The sequence below is a fragment of the Prionailurus viverrinus genome, chromosome X (genome assembly GCF_022837055.1).
Source record: "Prionailurus viverrinus isolate Anna chromosome X, UM_Priviv_1.0, whole genome shotgun sequence".
In the NCBI taxonomy this organism is placed as follows: Eukaryota; Metazoa; Chordata; class Mammalia; order Carnivora; family Felidae; genus Prionailurus; species Prionailurus viverrinus.
This window is the reverse complement of record NC_062579.1, coordinates 105,667,337-105,693,893: the sequence shown is the minus strand read 5'-3', so window position 1 is coordinate 105,693,893 and position 26,557 is coordinate 105,667,337. Positions and strand designations below refer to the sequence as shown.

Sequence of the window (26,557 nt, the reverse complement as noted above, 5' to 3'; positions counted from 1 at the left end):
TCCGCAGTTTTCCTCAGATACTTATAGAGATTTATGAATTATAAAAGGTTAAGAAGCGCTGGTCCCCCCGCTAGTTCCCAACCGGAAGCGATATTGCCCTTCTCCCAGGGACATTGGCAATGTCTGGAAACATTTTTGGTTGCCATAACTGGGGAAGGTGCTACTACTGGCATCTAGTGGGCAGAGGCCAGGGATGTTGCCCAACATCCTGCAATGCAGAGAACAGTCCCCACAGTAAGGAATTCTTTGGTTCAGAATATCATTAGTGCCAAGGTTAAGAAATCTCGGTCTACTCCCACCTTTCACGTTTCAGAAGACAAATCTGAGGTCCAAACAAGTGAACCAACCTGATCAAGATCAGATAGGTAGTTAGTGACAGAACTGGGATGTGAGCCCTGGTCTTTTGACCCCCTACCAACTTGGAGAGAACTCAAACGTAATTCCTACAATTCAGTAAGTATCAATGGAGTGCCTCTCCTTTGTTGAATAAACATGGTTAAAAAAGAAAAGAAAAGGAATATAAAACAGACACTCGGCCCTCAAGGAGCCTACCATTAGTAGGAGAAACAACTCGTGCACAACACATTTAGATAACAGTATATCATATATATAATAAAGTAAGTCAAGAAAACTAAGAAAGTACTCAGAAAGGGGTCGAGAAGAAGAAATACATTTTAGAGCCATCGTCTTCCTTCCTTCCTTTTTTTTTTTTAAGTAAACTCTACGTGCACCATGGGGCTCAAACTCACAAGCCCAAGATCAAGAGTGGCATGCCAACTGAGCCACCCAGACGCCCCTTTGAGAGTCATTTTGGAGGAAACCTCAGCAAGTCCTGATGTTAGGGAGGGCCAAAGGAACTAAAGAGATGATAGAGTTAACTAACTAACGAGGCTCTAAGCCCGAATATGTGAATTGATCAGATAGCTCTTGTACTGTTCTTGCAGCCTGACAATTAAAAATTTTAATGACGATACCCTTTGACCCAGCAATTCTACTGCCATCAATCTATCCTACAGAAATAGTTACACCAGTGTTAGAAGATAAAATGAGTAAAAATGTGTCTTACAGCATTGCTCATGATGGAGGAAAACAGCAACAACTAAAACGCCTGTCTATTGGGGACCGGTTACATTCACTGTGTTAAATCCACACAAGAGAATTCTATAAAGATGTTGTGAAAATTGAAGTAGATGGACATGTATTTGCCCGAAAGGTGTCCCATTGTATTGTTTAGTGCAAGGCCAGTGGCAAAAAGAGGGTGAATACTCTGATCCCATTTTTATAAAATAACAACGTGTTAATATACACATAGGAAAGGAATGTGAAAGAAGGCATATAAAGGTGTTGAAGGTGGTGATCTTGGGGTGCCTAATGGCTCAGTCAGTTTTTAAGCATCTGGCTCCTGATTTTAGTTCAGGTCATGATCTCATATCATGAGATAAAGCCCCGTGTCCAGCTCCATGCTGACAGCACAGAGCCTACTTGGGATTCTCTGTCTCTGTCTCTGTGTCTCTGTGTCTCTCTGTCTCTCTCTCCCCCCACCTGCCCTCCCCTCCCCCCAAAAAATAAATAAATAAACTTTAAAAAAAGGTGGTGATCTCTTGGGAGGGGGATTATTGGGACCTTTTCTGTCATGTTTGAATTTTGAGAAGCAGACATTACTTTTACAAGGAGAAAAAATAAATATTTATTTCAATCTGCCTTACTTCGGATGGACGGAGAGGGGGCTTTCTCCCCCTTGCATGCCACTTTTCCATAAGAGTTCACACATATATTTCTGGTCTGTAATCTAATAAAAGTTGTCCAAATTCTATCAAGGAGCGATTAAGAGACAACTCACCATTAAGACTCCAAAATGGGTGAGGTGGTCACACTGACAGATTGTGTGATTTACGTCTGTTTCCTTTACTTTACAGCCTGACGAGTTCCATCCACCTTGCCCATCTGCAGGAGACAGAAGGGAATTTCAAAGCAATTTTGTTTTTCTCAGAAATGTTTAACTTTTCATTATGGGCACCTTCTGAGCATGTGTTATAATTAGTATTCTTTGTTAAGAGAATAAGATAGAGGTATAGTTGAACATTGAAATGAAATTAAGTCTAATAGGTGAAATTGACTTTTTGGGAACTTCATGCATGGCATACCCCCTTTGGCTCTCACTTCCAGTTCTGGCACAGGAACTTCTACGGATTCCTGCCCGAGATGAGGACAGACTCTAATCACGAACAACAGTTATGCCACCATGCTGGAGTGACAGAGTAAGAACTGTTTTCTTAAGTAGCACAAATAGAAAACAGGTAGATCTAGAACTTTCTGAAGGACATGAGCTATGGAATATGGGCTGACATTTCGGCCTGCTTGGTGGCCCCAGAATAGACATCTGAAACAACCAGTTCAAGCCAGATCATGGTCTGTCACTCCTCAGGGCCAATTAGAGTCTCTGGTTTACTTGACACTTGCCTAGTTTCTCACTCCTGAGCTTATTTAGGGTTTTTAAAACCAACCCTCGCACCTCCATAACCTGTAGATCTCAGATACTAGGCCAGATCTAGAGTAAAACGTCCAGTGTAGCACTAGACCAGAGAGGTTATCATAAAATAGGCAGCTAAGTGTCATTAAAATTTGTCCATCCAGGATAACTCCATAGGTTCCAGAGGTTCTGGATCCATGGACAGAGGGTGGGGGGGCAAAGGGTGACCCGGGAGAAGTCTGGCAACTGGCATTGGTGAGCATGCGGATTAACTTACTGAGGCTGTGGGGGTCAAGGCTCATCATTCTACAAGAATCTTATCCTGGGAGACTTGGAGAAGACCAGGAAAGGACATGCTATCCCTATTGTAGGAAAGGACTGGTAGTCCCACATCCCAGGGAGTCAAGCCGGAGGAGAATTTCCTTTTTCTTCCAGAATTTCAGGGAGACTGAAAAGGGAAAAGTTCCCAGGCAGAGGGGCACATAGTCATTCTTGGCATTTCAGGGAAAATGGATTCTGGGTGGGAATACTTTGAGACTTGGCAATATCCCTGGAGATTCCAAGGGAGAAGGCAAGCCTAGGAAGAGCCCCTTTGGCAATCCCCAAGCCCAATTCCTTCTCTTACTGTCCCCAACGACTCATACCTAGCCAAACAGGAAGGGCCATTTGAGACCCCCCAGGAAGTCTTACCCCCTCAATGAAAAGATAAAAAGATTGGGGCCCCAAGAGAGTCAATGGACTACCCAAGGTCACACAGTCAGTCTAGAAGAGATGAGGGGAATAAAGAAGATAGTAGATGTTGCAAATCTCCATGGGAAAACACAGATGAAAAGCCAGGTGTTCGTTTCTCAACTTGCTTCAAACAGCTCAAGGCCACTCTGCACCCGGTCTTTCAATTTTCCTTATTCCCGAGCTATATGATTTTTTTCTAATCCCCCAAATAAGTCTCTTATCAAGAAGAAAGGGCTTCTTTTTTTAACCTCCCATGCCCTAACTAGGTGTGAAACTGATATTCGTATCTTGGTCTGTCAGAGTTCTCTGTGGGTCTAGTAAGACAGCACGGTTCCAAGTCATCCAACGGCCAACTAGAAAAATGGTCAGGGGCAAAGTCTCACTGAGAGCCGAAGACAAAGCTTGCTAAGAAAAATACTTACCGTTACTCCCAAAGTCCCAAAACGCACAGTGAACTTGATCATAATTCTAGAAAAAAAAAAAAAAAGACAAATCGGAGGTAAACATCTTTCCTTGTGATACTTTCCACACGACAACTACACACAAGAAACATGTTTCTTCTTCATGTTTTTTTTCAAACAGTAGAGACACACATACTTAGATCATTCGCTAGTTGGTTTTAAGACTAACCCCGGGTGACTTGGGGTTTACAAGTGAGAAAATGGCATGTTACCGAACGATGGTCTGGTGTGTGCCCTTTAAAATATTTGGTAAAGAGGAGTAATCAGAGCTTCTTCCAGATGTGCATCTGCCCTTATTTCATGGACCTTCCTCACAGCATGGCTCTCAAAGCCAGTCTTCCCTCCCGCCTCACAGGAAGAAAAAGAGACTGTCTCCTGCCCCTGAGCTGAAGGAGACGTCAACTTGTCAACACTTGCCGAGGGGGGAAAAAAAAGAGCAGCAAGAAGGAGCTGAACATATTGATGAAGTACAAAATGAAATAGACAGACTTATGCATGAGCCAGTGAGGACATTTTGAAAGTACAACAGGAATATAACAAATTCTGCCAACCATTTTTTCAGAAAAGGTTGGAATTGGTCGCCAAAATCCCAGATTTGGGGGTAACAGCATTTGTCAACCATCCACAGTGTCTGCACTGCCTGGGGAAGAGGGTGAAGAGACCCTGCATTATTTTTTTTTTTAATGTTTTTAAGTAGGCTTCACACCCAGCATGGGGCTTCAACTCACAAGCTGGAGATCAAGCCCTGAAGCTGAGATCAAGAGTTGGACGCTTAACTGAGCCACCCAGGTGCCCCGGAAGGGGGGCTGCATTATCTGGCAAGAGTTGAAGTGACAGAATTTGAAGACATTCAATCAGGTTACAGAATAGATTTTTACTGTGATGAAAACCCTTACTTCAAAAATAAAGTTCTTTCCACAGAACTTCATCAGGACAAGAATGGCATTCCCTCTTCCAAGTCCACTGAAATCAAGTGGAAATCCAGAGAGGATCTGATGAAATGTTCCAGTCAAACACAGGATAGAGCCAGTCGGAAGAGACAGCGTGAGGCATCCGAGAGCTTCTTCACCTGCTTTACTGACCATTCTGATGCAGATGAGTTTGGAGGGGTCACCAAAGACAGTAATTGGCCAAATCTGTGACAGCGCTATTTCGTTCCCAAAACGGATGATGAAGGAGGAGGAGGGGAGGAAGAAGATGATGATGATGAAAATGAAGGAGGATTGGAAGATATTGATGAAGGGGGTGACGATGAAGGTGAGGAAGATGTGAACAATGAGGGGGAGGAAGGAGAGGAGGAGGAGGAAGGAAAAGCTGACTAATGGAATACACATGGATTCCAACCTTTCTTTTGAAATTTCCTCGTCCCTGAGAGCAAGTAGCTCTCTTTCTTTTCCCCCTCCTCTTCAGCTCCTTCACCCTGTTTTTTGAAGCCTCTTTTCTCCCCTTTTATATCATGGTTCTCAACTTATTGTGTGTGTGGGGGGGAATACCTGAGCATCATACAGTGGGAAAATAATCTCTAGCCCTTTCTGTTCCAAATGAACTTTTATCCCTTCCCGTCTCAACAAAACTTGATGGAGTCAACACCACCGTGCTCTGTGGGAAAACAGAAAAAACTTTCTGCCCCCCTAGTTCCGCTGGAGTCTGGAGGGTGCTAGCCCCTGTGTAGGAGGACATATAATTCTAGCTTTTTTCCCTACTTTCTCTGTATATTGGGCTCAGAGATTACAGTGTTCCTATGGGAATATGAACAGTTAGCATTACCCACGTGTACCTGTCCACTTTCTCTTGTTTAAAACAAACAAACAAACAAACAAACAACCTTTTAAAAATGGGGTTATAGAAAGTCAGCAGGGGCGCCTGGCTGGCTCAGTCAGTTAAGCGTCCGACTCTTGATTTCGGCTGAGGTTGTGATCTCATGGTTCGTGAGATCGAGCCCTGTGTTGGGCTCTGCACTGACAGCGCAGAGCCTGCTTGGGATTCTCTCTCTCCCTCTCTCTCTCTTCCCCTTCCCTGCTCATGCTCTATCTCTCAAAATCAAGAATTTTTTTTTTAAATAGAAGGTCAGCCAAGGGTTGGGTTTGAGATGTTTGGGTGGCGTAAGTGGGCATTCTGACAACATAGCTTCTCCTCTGGCACGTTTGGCTGTGATGTTTAATGGACATCCTTGCAGTTGAAGATGACACTTTGATAAAATGACATTCTCTCCTAATAATGACTTGAGCCCAGCCACTCAATGGGAGAATCAGCAGAACCTGTAGGATCATATTTGGAATTGACACGCGTTATTGTAATTTTGTTTCTATTTATGTTTAAATTTTCTTTTTGTTTCACTGGAAAGGAACGATGATGCTCAATTTGTTAAAAGTGTACAAGTGGCTTTGTTACAGTAAAACTAAACATGTACACACACACAATACACACACACACACACACACATATATATATATATATATATATATATATATATTCATATACATATATAGTAACACAGGAATTTGTCACACTCTCCTGGTGCAAGACCCAGGAGGAGCCTCTGGATGATCAGTGCAGGTCTGATGTGGGGTAGGTGTTCCTGATGGGACTTTGGAATTTGGAGCTCACAGCTGAGATCAAGCCTTATGGATACCAAGTTGAGCTGCATGCTTATTAGACCCAGCGGGCATTGCTGGGGCCTCACCAGCTCCTAGAATGTCCAGGGAGCTGGAGACAATGAGAAATTGGTTATTGGTGGATGCCTGGAGAGCTGGGGCCCCTGCTGGAATTGAGAGCTCTTACCCATCTAACATGTTCCATTTGGTATCTGTTTTTTATTACTTCCCTCTCCCACTCTTCCTTCTTCCCCTCTAGAATTAAGACCTGTGAAAAATATGCTGTGCCATATGGTCTTCTAGATTGGGAATAAAGGAAACTATTAAGACTTCACACTGGACATACATTAACATCAAAGAATGGAATAGTAGTTCATTCTTATACTACAGCTAAATTTGATCGTTTAGTAATATATACCGTATGTTATGCCATATGACTATGGCTTTAATCCTTTGGTGATAATTAATACATATTTTGATGCTCTCCATGGCAATTCAAAAGGATAAAAATGTCCAATTATTTTAAATTGCTTGCCTCACTCAAAAACAAATGGAATTTGGGGCGCCTGGGTGGCGCAGTCGGTTAAGCGTCCGACTTCAGCCAGGTCACGATCTCGCGGTCCGGGAGTTCGAGCCCCGCGTCGGGCTCTGGGCTGATGGCTCAGAGCCTGGAGCCTGTTTCCGATTCTGTGTCTCCCTCTCTCTCTGCCCCTCCCCCGTTCATGCTCTGTCTCTCTCTGTCCCAAAAATAAATAAACGTTGAAAAAAAAATTAAAAAAAAAAAAAAAACAAAAAAAAACAAATGGAATTAAATATCAGTTAGTGTGATGGGACAACTGAAAGACCCACCCGCCCTAGTCAGTCCTCTGTGCCGATCTGTCATAGTGCTAGGAGCCCACCATTACTTAGTTATCCCCTGAAGCTATGGCATTATTTCTAGAAGGCCTCCATTACTTAGTTATCCCCTGAAGCTATGGCATTATTTCTAGAAGGCCTCCATTACAACACATCTCTACTACCTGGAATGGGACGATCTTCATTGAGTCTTAGAATCACATATGTTAAGTAGCCAATTATGTTTAACAAGAAATTCACGAGGGGTTCTGAGGCCTTTCTATTCCGAGGTGAAAATGGGTATGTTACCTGGTTTCCTCCAACATGCTGCAGAGAAATAACCACTGGGTCAGCCAAGTTTTGAATTGATGTATGTGAAACGCTGGCACTCACCACAAAGGTAGTTAATGCTTTAGTGACATTTTTGGTCTGTAGATGAAACATATAAGGAAGAGGGGTTCAGGTCCTAAATTTCCAATTTCTTGCCTGTTAATCGACTCAGAATTATTAATGCATGGCACTAGGTACAGAAATATAGAAAAGAAATTCACAAGCTGAGAAGAAATCTTTATTTTTTATTTATTTTTTAATTTTTTAAAGATTTTATTTATTTTCAGAGTAAACTCTGCCCCCAACATTGGGCTCAGACTCACGACCCCAAGGCCCAGAGTCGCGTGCTCTAATGACTGAGCCGGCCGGGTGCCCCTGAAAGGCAATTTTTAGAGGTCATCTAGCTCACCTCCTGTCTTCACATAAGGTCTCAATTTTACCCAGCTAAAACAATTCACTAATCCCAGCCACATACCCAAATATCTATTTTAAAAAAAAGCATTGGCTTTGTTAATATTTTGTTGTTACCTGCAACTCAGTACCGCACTAGGAACAAAGTGAAACTATTCCCGACTTTGGTAACTCTCTGAACCCTGACACTTGGGGCACTTTCAGAAGATGCCACATTTCTGAGCCCTGAAGCCACTGAGAACTGTGTTCATCCAAAACCAGCCTAGTGGTTCAATGCTCCCTTCCCGGAGGAATTCCCCCGGGGTAGCATGAGGTAGAGGTGGATCTCCAGCACAAAATGGTGGCAAGGGCCCTGGCTGACAGTCAAAAGACCAAGTGCTAGCCCAAGCCCTCTTGTTCCTTGAAAGCCTCTTCCCCTCTCTTACACTGATAACAGGAAAAAAAAGTGGACCCGGTGATATCTAAGAACCCTCTCAATTTAGTCGAAGGCATACAGTTTTCTGTAGCGGAGATGCCAAAAGAGGGGCAACACACAGAGACCCAGGACTTAATTAACCTGTCCTCAGGTTTTATTTTCCTTTCCTACAAAATGGCGGCCATGCGGGAAAAGGAGCTAAATCGTTTCTCACTCTTCCACTCTTTGGTTCTAGGCTCAAGTTTTACCAGTTTCACTTCTGAACCTTTTAGAGAAGTTGTTCCCTCTGCCCAAAGCACTTCTCCATCCTTCTCCCTGCCCCCTTTCATCTCCTAGCTTCTACTCAACCTCGGGTTTCAGCCAACACCTCTGTAGGCCTTTCCTGAACTCCCGGACAAGGGTAGGTGTTCTCTTCTATGCTCCCAGAGCCCCTGTGCCATATTGTACTTGCCTAATGCTCCGTCCTTCTCCTAGAGAACTGCCACTAGTGGAGGAGGAGGTGCGTGTTTTCCAAGAGGGGTGTCTTGGCAACAATTTTTTTTAATATATGAAATTTATTGTCAAATTGGTTTCCACACAACACCCAGTGCTCATCCCAACAGGTGCCCTCCTCAATACTCATCACCCACCCTCCCCTCCCTCCCACCCCCCATCAGCCCTCAGTTTGTTCTCAGTTTTTAAGAGTCTCTTATGGTTTGGCTCTCTCCCACTCTAACCTCTTTTTTTTTTCTCCTTCCCCTCCCCCATGGGTTCCTGTTAAGTTTCTCAGGATCCACATAAGAGTGAACACATGGTATCTGTCTTTCTCTGTATGGCTTATTTCACTTAGCATCACACTCTCCAGTTCCATGCACGTTGCTACAAAGGGCCATATTTCATTCTTTCTCATTGCCACGTGGTACTCCATTGTGTATATAAACCACAATTTCTTTATCCACTCATCGGTTGATGGACATTTAGGCTCTTTCCATCATTTGGCTATTGTTGAGAGTGCTGCTAGAAACATTGGGGTACAAGTGCCCCTATCTTAGCAACAATTTTTAAAGTAATATGGTGTGATGGCAGTTAAGATTTTGATCAAAAGATGTTAGAGGAAGCTGCATCAAAGCAAGGCCGTGAGACTCGGGACCCGGGGGAAAGGGAGCTAGAGGATGGCATCTCTTCTAAGTAGACCCCCCCCACAATCAGGGGCACAGGCCCCTGGCTCAGGTCATCCCCTTCAAAGTTAGAATCTTTAGGCTTCTGTTCTCCCATCGGACTGTAAGCTCTATGAGGGCAGGCACCATGTCTCTCTTGCTCGCTGTTGTATCCCCAGCATCCAGCACCACACAAGACACACAGTAGGAATTTGATAAATATTTGCTGACTGAATAATAATTGTGTGACCAAATGAATACACCGTGTCATCTCTAGCAGGTCCCTTCCCCTCAATACCCTCACTGGTAAAAGGAGATGGGCCACTGTGAGTTACAAGGGCCCTTCCAGTTCTGACAGTGATGGCACCATGACGTCTGTAGGCTAATTTTGGCAAAGATCTTTAATCCCCTTCAATGGAAGGTGTCAGTGAATAAAAATTACTGATTAGGGGTGGAATCTATGCAACATAAATTTATCTTCTATTCTATGAGACAAACACAGCCCTCTACAGAAAGGAGAGAAATTAAGACAAAAATAATGGCATGTCAGATGATACAGGGAAATTTCAAGCTTACCAAAAGGCTCAGAGTGCTATGAGCCACATTCTTAATTTTTATTCAAGTCTTTGTTCATTAACTCTCTTGTCTCAGACCTAACCAGTTTTTTTCCTTGTTTTTTAAAGATAAGCCTTAATAAATATGTATCTACTGAAAACATGTTGGGTACCTAGCCCTGTGCTAGGATCCACGAAAATAAAACATATCTGACCCATGACATATGCCACAATCTACTTAGGGAAACCAGACCAGAAACTAGATGGAGGTGTAAGACAAGAATGCAAGCAGGGGGTGAGGAGGAGAGCAGGGGCTCATGAACTCCAGGCAGGCTTTCTGGGTGGGATTTGAGCTAAATCCACAAGAACAAATAGGATTTAGATAGAAAGAAATGGGAGCCACTAGAGAATTCCAAGAGAACAGAACACCCTACAGATGTAGCTGGAGACGATGTATTATATTTGAGTTGGTATGTGGTATATTTAAGCTGGCCCAGTACAATCTCCCTGCAATGACTCTGTGAATATTTGACCATTATAAATTCATTCCTTTGGATAGCCTCTCTAGGAAATGAAAACATACTTGACTGTTAATGTATGGATCTCTTAAATACTTGAACTTTGGAGTCAGACAGCCTGGATTGGATTACTAGTTATGCCACTTCCTAGCTGTGTGACCTTGAGCAAAATCACTTAGCCTCTTTGTTTTAGTCCATCCAAGCTGTTAGAACAAAATATCAGACTGAGTGGCTTATCAACAACAGAAACTTATTTGTCACAGCTGTCGACATTGGAAGTCCAAGATCAGGGTGCCTACATGGTCAAGTTCTGGTGAAGGCTTGCTTTCTGGTTGCTAGATGGCATCTTCTTGCTGGGTCCTCACATGATGGAAGAGTCAAGCAAGCTCTCTGGAGCCTCTTGTGTAAGATAACTGATCCCATTATGACGGCTGCACCCTCAGGACCTCATCCCCTCCCGAAGGCTCCACCTCCTAATACCATCATCTTGGGGGTTAGGGTGTTAACGCATGAATTCTGGGGGACACAGCATTCAGACCACAGCGCTCTTTGGGTCAAGGTTTCTCATAAGCAAGTGAGATAATAAAGTGTGAACGTTAACAGTTAATAGTGATCATCAACTATTTCATGCCAGCTCTGGGTGCTGTCTTCCCAACAGCTAGATGGGGCAGAGTGGGCCAAACAAATGAACCTGTTATTAGACTGAGCCCCCCAAACAGGCCAATAATGATAGCAACGCATAGTTGACTTTAAATTCTGCCGGTCTGGCCCCAGAATCTGTGCTCATAAGCACCACATCGTACTGCCTCTTTGTTTTAATGACAGGAGCCCTCAGAAAAGGTTCTGTGGAGGGGGTAGGAAGGAGCAAGACGTGCTTGAAGGCAAGGGTCTTGCTGGACACCACTCAGCTGCGAATAAATTGGCCCCAAAGAGTGGGCATGTGAGGCTTTGAGGAGCCAGGGCAGATTCGGGGGGAAAGCACAGGCCAGCTGAAGCAGCATTGCAGCAGGAGAACATGCTGTTCTTTTCTGGTTTGAAAACATCTTGAGGCCTCTGTCTGGTCACCAGATAATCCTTAAGGTTCCTTCCAACACTGAGAGGCTGTGAAAATTAAACACTGTGGAACATCATTAAAGAAGATGTTGATTCATTCTGAGGGCCAGGGTTTGTGCCAGGAGACTCACAGAATAAATCAGAGAGCGTATTCTAAAATAAACAGAACATCATGAAAATAGCAGGAGTTCATAATTACAATGAGTCACCGTATGTCACCTCGTGACAGTTACCAGAGGCAAGAACTTACCTTAAAGAGTGAAGTTTGGCCAAAAAAATTAAACAAGATGGTGTGTAAGCTGCTAAGAGGAATTCTCTCCCTCAGGGATTTAGGCAAATATATGGAAGCCAAAATCCTTCCCAGAGGGACTTCACCCAGATAAATCTGCCAAGACAAGCCAGAAATAGAAACTGGAATCATCACTCATGAACCTGAAGCCCTCCTGACCTCCCACCCCAGCCACAGCCACAGCCACAACCCTGGAGGATCCCGCTGTGAGGCTGAAGGGCGGGAACGAGTTATACAAGCTATCCTTTTATGCATGGACACAAGCACACATACAAGCTCTCTCTCTCTCTCTCTCTCTCTCTCAGATCACAGGGAAAGACATGACCAGGGTGCACACAGACACAGACACACACACACACACACACACACACACACACACACACACGACTTTTTTCTTTCCCAACTTATCTCTGACTTTCTCTCCTTCTGATCTACTTCCACCTGGGTATGCACAGAGGTGGAAAGGGGAATGATGAATCAGGTGATTTGCCTGATTTATTGCTGAGAATCAGGAAGTCTTTGAAAGCAGGCCCTCTTTGCCCATACATTTCTGAGAGGGAAAAAAAAAAAAAAACCAGAACAAAAACCAACACAATAGGAGCATTAGGCACTTGCCCCAAATGTCACTGGGCGATGCTTTTGTTAAAAAGCAAGGCAGGGAAGTGAGGCATTAGGCCTTAGGAATTCTAGGGGCTCACTATTAGAAGAATTTGCTGATTTGATTTGGTAACAGTATTTTATAAGTACTAGAACATTTTTGAGAGTGAAAAGAACCAATCAACTGGGACCACAATTGGTAAACGTGGACAATCCCAGGCAAAACAGGGTATATGGGCACCTTTACGTGAATTTGCTCATTTAATACCTTTATCAGCTCTGAAATATATGTTGTATTATGATATCAAGAGGCTCAAGGACATTAAATTACTTGTCTAGGGTCACACAGCTGGGATGTAATTGAATGAAGATATTTGTCATTGGGGCCTACATTTTCCCCATTATCCATGCTGCCTGTCAAGGAACTATTATCTAGCTAGCTGTATCATGGGGAGATGAGAGTTTATAATATTTCTAAAAATTATTTGTGAACCCCAAAGCCATACGGTTCTTCTCCCGCACAAATGAACTCTGCTAGGGCAATGAAGTACCATGGAGAAGTTATGATTTAGCTTCAATGTGTAAGCAGTTTGGTACCCAGAATGTGATTGAGGTTGGTTGATTTGTTTCTCCACCAAAGTCTATAATAAAAAGCCCCGTATGTAGCCCAGATACAACGGGAAGTCAACGTCTGCCTCCGGCGTAGCTTGAGTAGCTCGGAATGGACTCGATCCCCCTGCACATAACTATACAAAATAACCATGACTCGAAAGCACTGGAAAATGAACAAAAGCAGGCAGATTCTGGACAAGAGCAGACACGTGGAAAAAGGTAACATTACAAAGTGAGTTAGTTACCTGTTTTTACAGCTCTTAACCTGATGGCAAGGTGAAACTAATGCTGTGAACACCACTCAAAATTCTGATAGCAAACTCGCAGTCTTGGCGGCATGAAGAATCATAAAACAAAGCCCAGGGTAACCACAGTCTGTCACTGGAAGGTCGGGGGGGGGGGGGGGGCTGGGGTGAATCACGGAAAGGAGAAAGCTAGAGAAGAAGAGCCAAAGTCCTGAGTATAAACTCTGCCTGGCCTCTGAACCACTAATGTACAGGACGGACTCCAACGAAGAATAAAGGAACTTAACTGAGATTTATGCTGCCATCCCAAAGATGGAATCCACAGTTCAATTCCAACTGAGTTATTTGCCTGGTATAAAAAAAAAGTCAATAGTTTTCTGAAGAATATACTAGAACCCAGAAACTCCATTATATAACATTCGCAGTACCCAGGACATAACTCACAATTACCCCACGTGTGAAGGAAGAATGAATGTGACCCACTTTCTCTTTTTCTTTTTAAAGTAGGTTCCACACTGGGTGTGAGCCCAACATGGGGCTTGAACTCAGGGCCCTGAGATCAAGACCTGAGCTGCTATCAAGTGCCAGATGCCCTAATGACTGAGCCACCCAGGTGCCCCCAAATATCACCCATTTTCAAGTGAAAAGACAATCAATGGAGATCAAACTGGAGATGACCCAGATGTTGGAGTCAGGAGACAAGGATTCTTAAGCACCTCATGTAACTATGCTCAGGTATTTAAAAGAAAATATACTTGCAATTAATGCAAAAAGAAGAAATGAAAGCAGAGAAACAAGCAAAAGAAGGGACAAAATGGAAACTCTAGAACCAAAAATACAATAGCAAAAATGTTTTCATTGCACTGGATGGGTTTAAGAGTAACATAAAGATGATAGAGATCACTGGACTTGAAAAGAAATCAGAAGTTATACTATCAGAAAAATAGATAGTAAAATGATTAAAAACATGAACTTAACCTCAGGGACCTGTGGGGTGACATCCAAAAATCTTACATACATGTAATTGGAGTCCCAAAAGGAGAGGAGAGAGAGAACAGTGAAGAGGTGATATTTAAAGAGATAATGATGGAAATTTCCCCAAATTTGATAAATTTACAGATTCAAGACATAAATTTACAGATTCAAGAATCTCAGAAAACCTCAAGCAGGATAAATGCAAGGAAAAACACACTTACACACATAATACCAAACTGTGAAAAAACAAAGAAAATATTGAAAGCAACCAGCGAAAAATGACCTTTTATACATCAGATACAGAGAAACAAAAATTCAAATGATTACTGACTTCTGATCAGAAAATGTGGAACCCAGAAGAGAGTAGACTATGTTCAAAATGCTAGGGGGAAAATGCTGCGAAGGGAATTCAGAATTCTATGGTAAACAAAAATATCCTTCAAGAATAAAGGCAAAATAGAGCCATTTTCAGATAAACTAAAACCAAGAAAATTCATCACCATCAGACCTGTACTACAAGAAATACTAAATAAATTTCCTTAAGTTGAAGGGGAAATGTTACCAAATGGAACTCTGGCCTTCAGGTAAGAATGAAGAGCACTGAAAATTATAAATATATACATAAATATAAAAGACTATTTTTTCTCTCGATTGCATAAGACTTTAAAGCAATAATTATAACACTGTCTTGTGGAGTTTCTGATCTACTTAGATATAATATATATGAGAATTATAACATAAAAGACGGAGGTGTAAATGGATATGGGTGGTCAAAGTGTTTTACATGAAGTAGTACAATCTCTCCTCTAAGTATATTGCAAAATATAAGGATGCATATTGTAATTTCTAGAGCAACCATCACAAAAATAATACAAACAGATATAACTAAAAAGTCAGTAACAAATGAAAATTCAGTTGTAATACATATTAAAAAATTAACCAAAAAGCATCAGGAAAAGAGGATCAAAAACCAAAGGGACAGGGGCGCCTGGGTGGCGCAGTCGGTTAAGCGTCCGACTTCAGCCAGGTCACGGTCTCGCGGTCCGTGGGTTCGAGCCCCGCGTCGGGCTCTGGGCTGATGGCTCAGAGCCTGGAGCCTGCTTCCGATTCTGTGTCTCCCTCTCTCTCTGCCCCTCCCCCGTTCATGCTCTGTCTCTCTCTGTCCCAAAAATAAATAAACGTTGGAAAAAAAAAACAAAACCAAAGGGACAGATAGAAAATAGAATAAAATGGTAATCCTAGATCCAACCAGATCAAACATTACATTAAATGTTAAAGGACTACGCACTCCAATTAAAAGGCAGATATTTTCAGGATGGATAAAAAACGTGAAACACAAGCTGTATGCTATCAACAAGAAGCACACTTTTTTTTTTCGAAGTGCACTTTGAATATGAAGAAATAGAAAATAAGTGGGTGTAAAAAAGAAATGTATATGGAATAGTAAGCATGAAAAAACTGCAATGACTATATTAAAATCAGATAAAACAGACCATAAGACAAAGAACATTACCAGAAACAAGTAAGATTAGAGTTATTATGGGGAAGACACAACAACACAAATGGATATTATATTTATGTCATATTATAACAGAGCCCCAAAATAAGCAAGGCAACATTTGACACAGCTAAAGGGAGAAAGAGAGAATTTCACAGAGTCAGAGATTTTAACACCCCTCTAAATTAGGAAACAGCTAGTAAAAAAATCAGTAAAGACACAGATGACCTAAACAACATTATCGACCACCTTGAGGTCTGATATTTAAAGTACAACATATGCAACAAGTAGAACACACCAAGTGTTTCAAGTGTGTGAAACAAGTCCCAACAAATTTAAATGGATTGAAATGATCCCAAGTACGCTCTGTGACCCATACGAAATAAACAAGAAATCAGAAACAACAATATGTGTTGGGTGTTCCCCAAATATTTGGGACTTAAAGAATGCCCTCCTGAATAATCCACGCATCAAAGAAGAAAGTAGGAAATATTTTGAACTGACTGCTCATGAAAATACAACATATCAAAATTTGCAGACTGCAGCTAAACAGTGCTTAGAGAGATATTTATAGCTTTTTATGATTTACTAGAAAAGAAGTACCTAAAATCAATGGCCTATGGATCCACCTTAAGAAACTAGATAAAGGAGAGCAAAATCAACACAAAATAAGTACGTGAAAGGAAATACTAAAGATAAGAGCAGATAGTAACAAAATAAAAAACACTCAATAAAGAAAATTAACAAAGCCAAAAGTTGGTTCTTAAAAAGGATCAACAAAATTGAAAAATCTCTGGCTATACTGACCAAGAAAAAAAGAACAAGAAAAGAAATCAACACTATCAAGAATTAAAGAGGGATTATTACTATAGATAAGAGATTGACAAATTGGTCAGCAGGTCAATCCTACCTATGGCTTGTTTTCATATATCTCAAGCTAAGAATGGCTTTTACGTTTCATTTTTAAAAGAATGTGAGGAAGGAAAGGAAAGGAAAGGAAAGGGGGGAGAGAGAGAGAGAAAGAGAGGAAGGGAGGAAGAAAAAGAGAGAAAGAAAATAAAAATTTCATCAGAGACCACCTGTGACTTACAAAGCCTAAAATATTTACTGCCTTTTACAGAAAAACTTTGCTAACCATCCCTATAAATTCTATAGACATTAAGAAATAGGAAAAGGGAACCTGGGTGGCTCAGTCCATTAAGCATCCAACTCTTGACTTCAGCTCAGGTTATGAGTTCGTGAGTTCAGCTCAACTCATAGTTTGTGAGCTCCAGCCCTGCAATGGGCTCTGCACTGACAGTGCAAAGCCAGCTTGGGATTCTATCTCTCCTCTCTCTGTGTCCCTCTTCTGCTCGTGCACGTGCTCTCTCTCTCTCCTTTCTCTCTCTCTCTCTCTCTCTCTCTCTCTCTCTGTCTGTCTGTCTCTCTCTTTCTCAAAATGAATAAACATTAAAAAAAGAAATAGGAAATACTATGAACAACTATTGTCAATAAGCTTCACGAGTTAGATGAAATAAATTCTTAGAAATATATAACTAACCAAAACACACAAGATGAATCAAAACATATAAATGGCTCTATATCCATGAAATTCATTGGGTTTGCTATCAAAATACTTCCCACACAGAAATTCCAGATCCATAGAGTTTCCTAGGGAACCCTATCAAGCATTTGATGAAGGAATAACACCAACATTACAAATACTTTCCAAAAGTAGAACAGGGACTATTTCCCAACTCACTGTTAGAAAGTTGGCACAACCCTAATCTAACTAAATAAATAAAAATAGAATTAAAAAATTAGAAAATAAAAAAATAATTAGAAATAAAATATTATTTTAAAAATGAGAAAAAAATCCCAGACCAACATCCTTCATGAACATAAATACAAAAATACTTAAAATATAAGTACGTTGAAAACAGCCGTATATAAAAAATGATAATACATTGTGACCAGTAGCTTTTCTTCCAGGAATACGAGATTGGTTTAACATCCTAAAATCAATGAAATCCACCATATTAGAAGAATAAAGGAGAAAAGCCAAACAATTATTTCAAGAGGTACAGAAAAAACATTTGACAAAATTCAACAACCATTCACAATAAAATTTTTCAGCAATCTAGGAACAGAAGGTAACTTCCTCAATCAAATAAAGGGGATCTAAAAACAAAACAAAACAAAAACATGGCTAACATCAGAGTAATGGTAAAACAGTGAACACATTTCTTCTGATATCAGGAACAAGACAAGGATGTCAATTTAACCATTTCAATCCAACATTTTATTGGAAGCACTAAAATCAAAAGAAAGGAATAAAAGGAATAAAAATCAATAAGGAAAACATTAAACTGTTTCTATTGCCAGATGACATTACAAAGAATGTCCTAAGGAATCTCTATAGCAGGCACCTGGGTGGCTTGGATGGTCAAGCATCTGACTGTGGCTCAGGTCATGATCTCACAATTCATGAGTTCAAGCCCCTCACTGGGCTGTCTGCTGTCAGCACGGAGCCCACTTCAGATCCTCTGTCCCCCCCTCTCTCTCTGCCCCTCCCCCACTTGCACTCTCTGTCTCTCTCAAAATAAACTTAAAAAAAACCCTACAAATACTTTTTAAAAAAGGAATCTCTAAAACAACTGCTACAACTAACATGTGAGTTTAGCAAGTTCATAGGATAGAAAACTAGAGATAGATAGATAGATAGATAGATAGATGGATACAGAGAGTATCAACTTTATTTTTGTATACTTGCAGCAAATAATTAGAAAATTAAATTTTAAAAAATTCCATTTGCAACAGCATCAGAAGACATAAAATATTTAGGAATAAACCTAACAAAAGACATATGAAACTACTCCACTTAAAACTACAAAACATTGGGGCACCTAGGTGGCTCAGTTGGTTAAGCATCCAACTCTTGATATCAGCTCAGGTCTTGATCGCAGGGTCAGGAATTCAAGCCCCATGTTGGGGTCCATGCTGGGTATGAAGCCTACTTAAAAACCAAAAAAAAAAAAAAAAAAAAAACCAAAAAAAAAACAAACTATAAAACATTGTGATACTGCTCTGCTTAAAACTAGAAAGCATAAATTTATTCCTAAATATTTTATGTTTTCTGGTGTTGTTGCAAGTGGAATTTTTTAAATTTAATTTTCTAATTATTTGCTGCAAGTATATAAAAACAGTTGACATTCTATGTCTATCTCTATCTATTTATCATCTAGGAGGGCACTTGTGATGAGCACCAGATACTGTATGAAAGTGTTGAATCACTATATTATACACCTGAACCTAATATGACACTGTATGTTAACTAACTGGAATGAAAATAAAAACTTAAAATAATAAATAAATAAATAAACAAACCACAAAACATTGTTGAGGGAAATTAAAATCGACCTGAGTAAATGTTCTTGGACGAGAAGACTCAATATTATTAAGAAATCAATTCTCCCCAAAATTGATCAACAGCATCGAGTCAATCTCAGTCACTCTCAACACTTTTTTTTTTTTTTTGGTACAAATTGATAAGCACCTTCGAAAATTCATACGGACACAGGAAAGGCCTAGAGTAACCAAAGCTATCTTGAAAAAGAACAAAGTTGAAGGACTCACACTACCTTGAAGTTGAAGGATTTCAACACTACAAGAATCAAGACAGTGTGATAATGGCATAAGAATCCATAAAAAAATTAAAGGAACAGAATCGAACGCTCAGAAATAGACCCAAATCTGCATGAGTATTCGATTTTTTTTTTTTGTCAAAGATGCCAAAGCAAGCCAATGGGGAAAGAAAAGTCTTCAATAAATGGCATTGGAATAACTGGGTATCTATATGGACCAAAATGACCTCCAAACCATATGCTACACCATACCTTCTCACACCACACATAAAACTTAATTCAATGGGGTTTATAGTCCTAACCATTAAAGCTACAACCATAAATCTCTTAAAGGAAAGCATGGGAGAATATCTTCATGACCTGCTGGCAGGCAAAGATTTCTTAGACAAGTCACAGGGTGTTGCTCATAAAAGAAAACAACTGATAAGTTATACCTCATCAACGTTAAAACTTATCCTCATCAAAAGACACCACTGAGGAAATGAATAGGCAAGCCACAGAGAAAACATTTTCAAGACATGTATCTGATAAATGCCTTGTATCCAGAATATACAAAAAATACTTACGACTCAATAAGAAGACAGACAACCAAGTTAAAAAGGGGCAAACGATTTTAACAGATACGTCACCAAAGAAGATACCCAAATGGCCAATACAAAATTGAAAAATCAAACTAGTGTGACACTGCATATCAACTGTCGTTCAATTTTTAAAAAATTAAACAATCACTCCACAATCCACTTAGGAGCCAGCATGATAGGTTCCTACAAATTTAAACTTATCACTCCTAGGTATTCACTCTAGATACATGAAAACATATGTCGACACAAAGACTTTTACATGAATGTTCAATGCAGGATTTATTGTTCATAATAGCCCAAAACTGGAAACAATCCCAACGTCCATCAACAGGAGAACAGACAATGTTTGGTATGTCCATGCAGTGGAACATTATACAGCAATAAAAAAGGACAAACTATAGAAACAAAAAAAAGCTATATGAAAGAAGTCTTATATAAGAGAGTACATATTATATGATTCCATTTATAGAAAGTTCCAGAACAGGCAAAACTATGGTGGAAAAATACCAGAACGGTGGCTGCCAGTGGATGTAGTAGCTCCAGGGATTGACTGGGAAGGAGCAGGAAGGGAATTTGAGGGATGACACTAATGTTCTATATCCTGATATGGGTTTGGAGTTACACAGATGCACACTTCTGTTAGAATTCAGCGAATGTATACTTAGAATTTGTGTATTTCCCCATAAGTAAGTTTTATAATTTTTCAACCTGTATATTTTTTTTAAAAAATGGTGCCCTCCCAAATTGTCTTCAGCAAGGGTTGGCAGCCTGTGGCCTGAGGTGGTGTGGTGTGGTGGAAAGGGCCCAGGCTTTAAATTTTTTTTCATGTTTATTTATTTTTTGACAGAGAGAGAGAGAGAGAGAGAGAGAGAGAGCGCGCGCGCAAGTGGGGGAGGGGCAGAGAGAAAGGGAGACACAGAATCCGAAGCAGGCTCCAGGCTCCGAGCTGTCAGCACAGAGCCCGACACGGGGCTTGAACTCACGAACCACGAGATCATGACCTGAGCCTAAGTCGGATGCTTAACCGACTGAGCCACCCAGGTGCCCCGAAAAGGCCCAGAATTTAAAGCCAAACAGACATAAGTTTGAACCCTGGCTTGGCCATTAGGTTGTGTGTCCTTGGACAAGTTACTTAACTGCTCTGTTTCCTTATCTGTACAGACAGTAGCATAGTGCCCCAACATATAATAAGTACTCCATAAATAGTAGCTAATAATAAAATAACATGTGAGATGATTTCGGGTCATGGGGCCAAAGATGGCATCATTGCACATCTCGTGGACACCGTTCCAACCAAGATATTCATCTACTAAGGGTTCTATCTGAATCTTCCCTGGGATATGTGTACTTCCATAAGGTCCTCTGAAGACTAAGACCTTTAAAAAAAACAAAAGTATCCCCTCTCCCTCCCAAGGAGTAAATGAACGAAGACTTGGAACAGTGCTTGCCTGATTGGCTCTCAGTTCCCCGAACTGTACTCACCTCAGGGTCTGCGCCCTCGTTGTAGGAGCGAATGCTGAAGGCCATGCCTTCAAATGTGTGGTCTACCCGCAGGATGGCCAAAGCCAGGCTGGCTGCTGTCAGATTTGCTGTCCTCCCAAAAAACTCCATCTTGTGACCAGCACGCTCAATTATCCTCAGAATTCTGCAAGGAACCACAAGTAGAGAAGAGCATTACTACCTCTTTAATATAAAACCCATCCTCCTTACAGGATTTCCTCAATGTAAGACCTTTCCTTCAGTTTTAATCTCTGGTTTTTACATTGTTTCGGAATTACTGAATAAAAGCACTGGCAGGAATATTTGGGGGATTAAAAACATCATGTACGGTGCCTCCTACAAGACTTGGTTACTGATCGGCCATAAGGTAGAGGGAGGTAACTAGTATTATTCTCAAGCTTTTTGCTTGAGCACTGGGTGGATGCATTTTATAGAAATTGGGGGAGCCCCGGGGCTGGGAAAATAGATTGGAGGCTTGGTTTGGGGTAGCTATTTATTTGAAAAGCTGCTACGATTGAAGTTGAGTTAGAATTTGCCATGCATTCCTTCACAATTGGGACGTGAGTGCGATGACCCCCTTGCATCACACAAACACGGCTTTGGATGCACAGCTTCCTGACCTTGAAAACTGGTGATAACTGCATACAAAGGAATGAATTATAAATATTGTGAATATCATGCAATAATTTATTTTACCGAAATATTAGTACTTACTCATTTCTCACTTCACGCAGATCAGATGCTGAATTGTTTTGCTTTCCCAAAACAGCACTGATTATTTGTAGTATCATCTGGGTTAGATTCATACTTATCTCATGACATTGTGAAATGTCAGATACTTTAGAAACAACAATTTTTGTCTCGTCTTCATCCAGAGTGGGGGATTCATTTATCAAGTTTAAAATGTGCTGTGCAGCATCACCTGCATTCTCTGGGGAAAGAAAATCGAAATGTAAAACCTGCATCACTTCGTTTTGGGAAATGCCGGTCTGCTTCCTTCCCTTTCAAAAGTAAAGGCAGTGAGGCTGCCTGTGGTGGCTCAGTTGGTTACGCGTCCAGCTCTTGATTTCAGCCCAGGTCATGGTCTCACAGTTCGTGAGTTCGAGCCCTGAGTCAGGCTCTGTGCTGACAGCGTGGAGCCTGCTTCAGATTTTCTGTCTCCCTCTCTCTCTACCCCTCCCGCACTCGTGCGTGCGCGCATGCGCTCTCTCTCTCAAAATAAATAAACATTTTTTTTAAAGTAAAGGCAGTGAAATAGAAATATATACCAAGGTAGCAAAATTTACAGTAAATAAAATGCTGGACCTCAATTTCTTTCTTTCTTTTTTAACGTTTATTTATTTTTAAGACAGAGAGAGACAGAGCATGAACAGGGGAGGGTCAGAGGGAGAGGGAGACACAGAATCTGAAACAGGCTCCAGGCTCTGAGCAGTCAGCGCAGAGCCCGACGCGGGGCTCGAACTCACGGACCGCGAGATCGTGACCTGAGCCGAAGTCGGCCGCTCAACCGACTGAGCCACCCAGGAGGCCTGGACCTCAATTTCTATAACAGACGGAGTCCCAGCAAGTAGCACAGAAGTCAAGTTTTTATTCATTAAATCCTTTTTAAAATACACCAGGGAAACCTTTTTGGCACTGAAGATTAGCTCGCAATTAGATTCTAATTAAGTTAAGACTTTGAGTATTGGATTGAGTTAAGTAGATCCCACCTGTACTAAAATATCAGCAAACATTCTCAGTCTGTGTTTTCATAATCAAAGATGGCAATGATATTTTTTCTGTCAAGAACCAGCAAGTACAGGAAAAAAGCAACTATGGACCAATATATAGTAAAGAGCAACTTAATTTAGATTTTTTTTTAAAGGGTAAGAACAATAGATATTAATTCGCCCACTTTTTTCTTCACTTTTTATTATGGAAATTTTCAAACACGCACAAAAGTAGAATAGTATAATGACTCCCCATGTACCTCATGAATCACCTAGCTTCAACAAGTGTCAATGAAGAGCTAATCATAGTTTATCTACACTCTCACCCACTTTCCTCAACCCCAGATTATTTTAAAGTAAATCCCAGAAATATCATTGCATCCATAAATACTTCAGTATGCATCTCTAAAACCAAAGACCTGTTTGTCATAACCATAATGCCAGTATTTGTTAAACAAATACAACACAAATTAGATTTTCGTTCCTTATAACCCCTATAAAGCTGAGCTCCTTGTGGTGCCCTGCTAGTTTAAACTCCCGTTTAAGTCCAATAACCAAAATATAATGGAAAACAATCGAAACATACAATCCCTTGAGAGAAGTCCAGAGAGAGATTACACTCATAACGCTTAACCCAGGTTACACTGCAAATAACCAAGTCTGTTTGGGAAGACAAATTAGCAAAAACACCACCCTCTCTCTCTCTCTTTCTCTCTCTGCCTCTCTCCCTCTCTCTCTGCAAACAACTCTCTGTCCTTGTCAATGTAAATTAAGCAATCTTACCCGAGATTCTCTCAATTTCCACCCTGCCCCCCCCTTAACCATTACCACAATCTGCCCAACAATGGAGGTGGCAGAAAGGGGGAGCTTGGACAAGGTTGTAATTACTTCTAAATTAATATTTTGTCCTTGTCACATCTATCTTCTGGTCTGTTAAAGAAACTTGAGAAAATAATACGACTGAGATGGGGGAAACATACGATGTGCTCATTCACAGATTTTTCTATTGCTCTTAGTAAATTTTCAGGCTTTTGTTGTAAGTGGGATAGCCAGCGCCGCCTACCCAGAGTCATTCTTTGGGCCTCAGTGGCGTGACTTCAGTCCATGCAGTCCCTGCTGTCACAGAAGGAAAGTAAACAACTGGCCAATGGGAGACTGACTACACTGTGGAAAGTAATCACAGGCTTTTCACCTAGAGTCATCCAGTTTTTAAGTGAAATGCAGGACACATCACACTCTTTGCGTTAAAAAATGCTAAGTCCTCGAGGGGTGCCTGGATGGCGCAGTCGGTTAAGCGTCCGACTTCAGCCAGGTCACGATCTCGCGGTCCGTGAGTTCGAGCCCCGCGTCGGGCTCTGGGCTGATGGCTCGGAGCCTGGAGCCTGTTTCCGATTCTGTGTCTCCCTCTCTCTCTGCCCCTCCCCCGTTCATGCTCTGTCTCTCTCTGTCCCAAAAATAAATAAACGTTGAAAAAAAAAATAAAAAAAAATGCTAAGTCCTCGAGCGAAAGCAGTGGAAGGAATCCTCACTTGTTTGTTGTAAAATAAATCGGTCCGGGGGGCCTGGGGGGGCTCAGTCGGTTGAGCATCCGACATCGGCTCAGGTCATGATATCACGGACCGTGGGTTCGAGCCCTGCGTCGGGCTCTGAGCTGTCAGCTCAGAGCTTGGAGCCTGCTTCGGATTCTGTGTCTCCCTCTCTCTCTGCCCCTCCCCTGCCTGCCCTCTGTCTCTCTAAATAAATAAATAAATAAATAAATAAATGAATGAATAAATAGACAAACATTACCAAAAAAAGAAACAATCACAACCCAGCTAGAACCAGTCATCCCTGGTAGTCACGGAGAATGTGGACAAGCCTAAGGCTGCATCTTCTAATGAGAAGCATCAGATGTATATACTGCAGGGAACAAAGCCTTCACTAAATTAGCGAGCCAATGGTATTTTTTTTTACAGAAATAGAAAAAAAATTCTAAAATTCATATCGAACCCCTCCACACACACAAATAGCCAAATCAATCTTGAGAAAGTAGAACAAAGGCATTACACTCCTTGATATCAACATATAATACAAAGCTACAGTAATCAAACAGCGCAGTACCGTGTAAAGGCAGACCTATAAACCAATGGAACAGAATAGAGAGCCCAGAAACAAATCCACACATATACCATCAACTGATCTTCAACAAGAGCGAAAAAAAAAACACACACATGAGGAAAGGATAATCTCGTCTGCAAATGGTGCTGGGAAAACTGGAAATTCACATGCAAAAGAATGAAACTGGCCCTTCTATTACATGGTACACAAAAATCAACTCACACTGATTCAGGACTTAAATGCAAGAGCTGAAACTCAAAAACTCCTAGAAGAAAACATAACGGGAAAACTTCATGACATTGATCTTGGCAACAATTCCATGGATGTGGCACCAGAAGCACAGGCAACAGAAACAAAAATAAACATACGGGACCACAACATATAAAAAGTTTCTCACAACAAGAGAAATAATCAACAGAATGAAAAGACAACCTACCAAATGGTGAAAAAAAATATCTGCAAACCACATATTTGATAAGGAGCTAATCTCCAAAGTATACAAAGAATTTCTATAATTCATGGGGTACCTGGCTGGCTCAGTCAGTAGAGCATGTGACTCTTGATCTGAGGGTCACGAGTTCAAGCCCCACAGTGAGCATGGAGCCTACCTTAAAAGATTAAAAAAAAAAAAAAAAGACTTTCCATAACTCAATAGTGAACAAATAACCTGATTAAAAATGGGCTAAGGACTCAAATAGACACTTCTCAAAAGACATAAAAAAGGTCAATAGATACATGAAAAGGCATTCAACATCCATCATCGTAAGACAAATGGAAAGCAAAACCACACTGAGACATCACGTCACAACTGTCAGGGTAGCTATTATCAGAAATCAAGAGACAAGTGTCGTCGAGGGTATAAGAAAAGGGTACCCTGGCACACTGTGGGTGGGGATGTAAACTGGCACAGTCACCATGGAAAACAGTATGGAGGTTCCTCACAAATTAAAAATAGAACTACCATATGATCCAGCCATCTCGCTTGCGTGTGTATATCCAAAGGAACGAAAATCACTATCTCACAGAGATATCTACAGTAACGTGTTCATTACATTATTCACAATAGTCAAGGTATGAAAATAATACAAGTGTTCATCTAGAGATGAATGGATAAAGAAAATGTCACACACACACACACACACACACATACAGGAATAATATTCACCTTTAAAAAGAAGGAAATCCTGTCATTTGCAACAACACGGATAAACCTGGAGACATTAGGCTAAGTGAAATAAGCCAGACACAGAATGGCAAATATTGCATGAGCTCATTTATCTTTTTTAATGTTTTTAATGTTTACTTATTTTGGAGAGAGAGAGT

The 26,557-nt window shown here is 41.0% G+C and overlaps 2 protein-coding genes across 2 annotated transcripts in view; one reads left to right on the top strand and one right to left on the bottom strand.

Moving 5' to 3' along the window:
* The window catches only part of ADGRG4 (adhesion G protein-coupled receptor G4), a 58,645-nt gene that overhangs the window by 22,099 nt on the left and 9,989 nt on the right, over nt 1-26,557 (bottom strand). Inside the window, exons 8-13 of the mRNA XM_047843963.1 lie at nt 22,143-22,359; nt 21,411-21,573; nt 11,759-11,893; nt 7,401-7,520; nt 3,625-3,670; nt 1,841-1,944 (exon numbers count right to left, since the gene is read on the bottom strand). Coding sequence (XP_047699919.1) covers nt 1,841-1,944; nt 3,625-3,670; nt 7,401-7,520; nt 11,759-11,893; nt 21,411-21,573; nt 22,143-22,359 — 785 coding nt within the window. The remainder of the gene's footprint in view (nt 1-1,840; nt 1,945-3,624; nt 3,671-7,400; nt 7,521-11,758; nt 11,894-21,410; nt 21,574-22,142; nt 22,360-26,557) is intronic.
* On the top strand, nt 3,882-4,985 carry LOC125157687 (protein SET-like). Its single transcript, XM_047844619.1, is given in 4 exon segments — nt 3,882-3,889; nt 3,995-4,161; nt 4,164-4,314; nt 4,457-4,985. Coding segments are annotated over 4 exon segments (855 nt in total).